Genomic DNA, 5,000 nt, shown 5'->3' with positions numbered 1-5,000 from the left:
AAATTAAAAGAAGCGGCAGAAAATTTAAATACGCGAAAGAGCACAATTAACTGGGTGAGGGTTTTTGAAAAGTGGTGTGACGAAAGTAGCCTTGAGAAAAACCTGGAGATGATTCTTCCCGAGCAGTTGGATAAAGTACTTGAGCGATTTACGGTTGTGAGCGTAATTTGTCACCCACGACATAAAAAGGTAATCAAATGGTTTTCTCGTGAAATTAGGAAATAATTTCACTTGCGTTTTGTCAAAATTCTGATAATTTCCCAAGCCTTTAGGCGCGGGAAATTATCAGAATTTTGACAAAACGCGCGTGAAATTTTTTCCTACTTTCACTCGTCGCCATTTGATTACACATCTAATTTGGCGGGAAATTTCAGCGTTAGTTTATCTCGGGTTTCACATGACGTCACGGCCGCCATGTTGGTGTTCACAAACAAAGCCGAAACGGCGGCCATGTTGGTGTCCCGACCCAATACTCCGGGAATTATTCTCTATTATTAGGCAAACGCTTTCTTTTGTTTTCTTTGAAAAACATGGCTGTTGATCACATGAGTGAAAACCATGAATAATTTCACATGTGAAATTCGTATAAACATAACAACTTTCTTTAATTTTCCAGACATGTTTCGACGGTACATCCGTCCTCTTCAGTGTTACATATTTTGAAATCGCCGTTGAATTTAAAGCTCGCGCGATCTTACAAACTTCGTTACATTGCGTTGTCAATATTGCGTATTAAATCAAAACAGAACAAAACAAAAATTTTAAATGAGTGACGCTTAGTTCCTTACAGGGAGAGAGTCAGGTTAATGTGTTTCACCTGCTGGTTGAGATCGGGCTTCTCCCATTTTATATACATGGATTCCTTAAGCTTCACTTGGTACTTAGTGGCTGCAGAGTCCAGGATCTCGAAGCAATCCGGTGTGCAGGATGCCTTGCAAAACTCTGAACTCTGCAGATGTTTAAAAACGTTCGAAGATCTGTCTGAAAGTAAGTGCTCGCGCACTCGTGTGGAGAAGTGTCGGCTGGTTTCACCAACATAACAAGCATTACAACTTGCACACGAAAATTTATAGACCACACGCGTGCGAAGCTCTACAGGGACAGCATCTTTCACATTAAAAAGATTCCTGACTTTGAAAGTAGTGAAGACTAACCTTATATCAATAGGTTTACATAACCGATTAGCAAGTTTGCGTATACACCTCTGCGCCGTGACTGAGAAGTGCCCAACGTAAGGGATTTTAAAGAAAAACTTAGGTGTTTCCTGGGGCTCGATTCCCGAATGAGACTGTGTTTTCCCTCCCTTGACTGCTGTCTGAATATATTTAGAAATATATTTGTTGATAAGGTTTTCAGGGAAGAGATTCCTCCGTAGAATGACAGACAATTTTTAATATCAGTATGGAACCCTATCCAAGTGTTGTTTATCATAAAAGTTCTATCAATCAAGGTTTTGATTAACCCCAATTTGTAGGTAAAGGGGCAAAAACTCAGATAACTGGTGAGCAAACCTGTGAAAGTTTTTTTCCGGTAAACGGTGGTTACACTTTGGTGCGGGTCAGTGTTATTGATTAGAACATCTAGGAAAGGTAGAACATGGTCAGCTTCCCGTTCCATTGTAAAGCGTATATTGGGGTGTTGATTGTTGATGTAATTGAAGAAAAGCGTTGCATCCCGTTCAGAGCGGAAAAGGCAAAATGTATCGTCTACGTAGCGACGATAGAATAAGACCTCTGAATCCCCGTATTGATCCAACCATATATTCTCATGGTGACCCATAAAGAGATTGGCGAGAACAGGGGCAAGGGGGGACCCCATGGCTACACCATCCACCTGGTCATAGAAGTTACCCTTGAACAGGAAGTGAGTTTCCTTGGTAGCAAACTCAAAAAACCTTTTAAGCTCATGTTTACTAAGTTTCAAACATGGGTTACCCTCAGTTAAATACTTGACGGCAAGGTTAATACAATCATCTAGAGGGATGTTGGTGAAGAGGCTTTCAACATCGAAGGACACCATAAACATCCCATGCAAAGATAGCTCATTGATTTCCTTCACAAAAGTGAAGGAATCTGAAGCAATGAATGTGGATGGAATATGAGGTTGGAGTAGATTACTTAAGTATTTGGCCAAGCTGTAGTTGTAGGTGCCTATGGAGGAAACTATGGGCCGAAATGGTGGGGTGGAATTTGGCGCTCGTGGTTTGTGCATCTTAGGGAGACCATAGATCCTAGCAGGCTGAAATCCACTTGGATAAATGGCCTCATAAACTTCAGGATCAAAGTGACCTTTTTTCCTAAGTTCTCTAAGATAGCGCTGGAGTTTCCCTTCCCGGGTAAGGGTAGGGTCGGATGTAAGGACCCTGAATTTAGTAGTGTCGTTAATGATTTTAAATAAACCCTTGTCATATTCTTGTCTATCTAAAATTACTACCCCATTACCCTTATCTGACCGCAATATTACAATGTTCTTGTTCTTTCTTAGTTCTTTCAGAATCCTATGCTTTTTCAAATCCGAGGCCGTGGGTCGATATGATGGCACGTACGTGTGAGCCAATTGTGACAGTTTGGTAGCCAGTTTACCCGTGTCCTTGCTCTCCTTGAGATTCTTTAACATCCTCTGACTAATCAATTCAAAGCATGCGAAGATGTCCGTTTTGTTGATGGAAGGTGGGCAAATCGAGTGCGTAAGTGTAACCACCGTTTACCGGAAAAAAACTTTCACAGGTTTGCTCACCAGTTATCTGAGTTTTTGCCCCTTTACCTACAAATTGGGGTTAATCAAAACCTTGATTGATAGAACTTTTATGATAAACAACACTTGGATGGGGTTCCATACTGATATTAAAAAATTGTCTGTCATCCTACGGAGGAATCTCTTCCCTGAAAACCTTCTCAACAAATATATTTCTAAATATATTCAGACAGCAGTCAAGGGAGTCTCATTCGGGAATCGAGCCCCAGGAAACACCTAAGTTTTTCTTTAAAATCCCTTACGTTGGGCACTTCTCAGTCACGGCGCAGAGGTGTATACGCAAACTTGCTAATCGGTTATGTAAACCTATTGATATAAGGTTAGTCTTCACTACTTTCAAAGTCAGGAATCTTTTTAATGTGAAAGATGCTGTCCCTGTAGAGCTTCGCACGCGTGTGGTCTATAAATTTTCGTGTGCAAGTTGTAATGCTTGTTATGTTGGTGAAACCAGCCGACACTTCTCCACACGAGTGCGCGAGCACTTACTTTCAGACAGATCTTCGAACGTTTTTAAACATCTGCAGAGTTCAGAGTTTTGCAAGGCATCCTGCACACCGGATTGCTTCGAGATCCTGGACTCTGCAGCCACTAAGTACCAAGTGAAGCTTAAGGAATCCATGTATATAAAATGGGAGAAGCCCGATCTCAACCAGCAGGTGAAACACATTAACCTGACTCTCTCCCTGTAAGGAACTAAGCGTCACTCATTTAAAATTTTTGTTTTGTTCTGTTTTGATTTAATACGCAATATTGACAACGCAATGTAACGAAGTTTGTAAGATCGCGCGCGCTTTAAATTCAACGGCGATTTCAAAATATGTAACACTGAAGAGGACGGATGTACCGTCGAAACATGTCTGGAAAATTAAAGAAAGTTGTTACGTTTATACGACTATCTATATTGTTTCTGCTATCTAGACCTTTTGGAACATGTGAAATTACAATTTTGCAATGGCAACTTTTCCTGCAGTGCCAAATGGCGTCTTATGAACTCAATTTGTGACCCATGTTATTAATAGCTAATCAAATGGTATACATTTTCACCGTTCGATCAAAGTTTTAGAGGTTCATTTGAAATGGAATTGAAAGTGCAGTTGCTAAAGGATGCACATGAAATGGCGGCTCCAATTGAGGTGTGCGTTGGTTTGTTGTAAAATGACCCATCTTGTTTCCTTGCAGCAATGTGGAACTTTCTTAAACATTTTTTTAATTCCTCGATTTCAGTGACAAATTCGTTCTGCTAGGAACGTTTTGTTTAATTTTCAGCAATAATTATCTGGAAAAACGAAGTCAAACACTGGTTGGCAAAAGTATGAACTTTCAGGCCAAATGTTGTGGCCCTCTTTGTATTCTTAACATAGCATCATCTTGTATTTTCAATATTTCCGATTCAGAAATACTGGCGAGTTTAAATCGGCCATTTTGTTATGTTTGGATCACGCATTATTCACTCGTAGGGAGTGAATAATGCTCAATTAGCGAACCAATCAGATTGCTTGAAACACCAAGATCACTGAGTGAGTATATATCAATTATTTTTCATATTGCGCAGAAATGACTTTCGACCAATTTTTTGGAACGTCTTAAGCTTAGGATATTAATGGAGACGCGAATGCGAAAACGGAAAACAATTTTTTTTACTTTGAGACTAGAAGCTCAAGAGAATAGTGAACTTTCATGAACTTTTTTGACCGGATTAACGAGTATTATTAAATTCTCAACCTCGGAGAAAGCATTTCGCGAGCTCTGATTGGTTCACTCAATCACGGTTATCAGCTCATATACCTTAGTTTGACCGCAATATTATATGATGGTAAATGATTGCGCTAAGCGTTGCTAAGCTAAAATTTATTCCCCGGAAAGCGAATTTTCTCTGTGAATAAAGCCGAAAAAGAAAAAAAGAACTTTATTTGTGGAAAGTTTGGATCAATTCCGACGTTTAGAAGTACGCGAAAAGGCAAGAAATGTTTTTGTGATGAGCCTACGTCTGTCTGACCACAAGGTATAACACAACATCGCATCTTCATCAGCTTTTTTCGATTTCGCTCGGATTTTTTCGCTTTTTTCGCTCGTATTTCGTACTTCCAAATTTTTGGAGTTTAAGAAATTTAATAAAACAATTTTTCCATTCGCGCTTGTTGGATATGAGACTGGATATAGCCAAACAGCGTAGCGCCGAGTTGGCTATTTATCATCTCATATCCAACTCGCGCTCATGGAATAATTTTTAAATAGCTAATTGAAAG

At 39.7% G+C, this 5,000-nt stretch overlaps 5 protein-coding genes across 8 annotated transcripts in view; 2 read left to right on the top strand and 3 right to left on the bottom strand.

Annotated features, from left to right (window-relative positions):
• Window positions 1–2,616, bottom strand: part of LOC138046644 (uncharacterized) — a 7,589-nt gene extending 4,973 nt beyond the window's left edge. Inside the window, exon 1 of the mRNA XM_068893248.1 lies at window positions 1,757–2,616. Within this exon, the coding sequence (XP_068749349.1) occupies window positions 1,757–2,616 (860 nt within the window). The remainder of the gene's footprint in view (window positions 1–1,756) is intronic.
• LOC138046899 (lysophosphatidic acid receptor 1-A-like) overlaps window positions 1–5,000 on the top strand; it is a 390,671-nt gene that overhangs the window by 331,253 nt on the left and 54,418 nt on the right. The gene's annotated exons all lie outside the window — the stretch shown is intronic.
• The window catches only part of LOC138046896 (histamine H2 receptor-like), a 128,520-nt gene that overhangs the window by 91,026 nt on the left and 32,494 nt on the right, over window positions 1–5,000 (bottom strand). The window lies entirely within an intron of this gene.
• LOC138046898 (histamine H2 receptor-like) overlaps window positions 1–5,000 on the bottom strand; it is a 13,644-nt gene that overhangs the window by 7,284 nt on the left and 1,360 nt on the right. The gene's annotated exons all lie outside the window — the stretch shown is intronic.
• LOC138046895 (histamine H2 receptor-like) overlaps window positions 2,453–5,000 on the top strand; it is a 90,413-nt gene continuing 87,865 nt past the window's right edge. Inside the window, exon 1 of the mRNA XM_068893494.1 lies at window positions 2,453–2,669. The gene's annotated coding sequence lies outside the window, so the exon portion shown is untranslated. The remainder of the gene's footprint in view (window positions 2,670–5,000) is intronic.

This window comes from Montipora capricornis, chromosome 4 (genome assembly GCF_036669925.1).
Source record: "Montipora capricornis isolate CH-2021 chromosome 4, ASM3666992v2, whole genome shotgun sequence".
Classification (NCBI taxonomy): domain Eukaryota; kingdom Metazoa; phylum Cnidaria; class Anthozoa; order Scleractinia; family Acroporidae; genus Montipora; species Montipora capricornis.
Note: the sequence above shows the minus strand (reverse complement) of the source record. Positions and strands in the feature narration are given on the sequence as shown.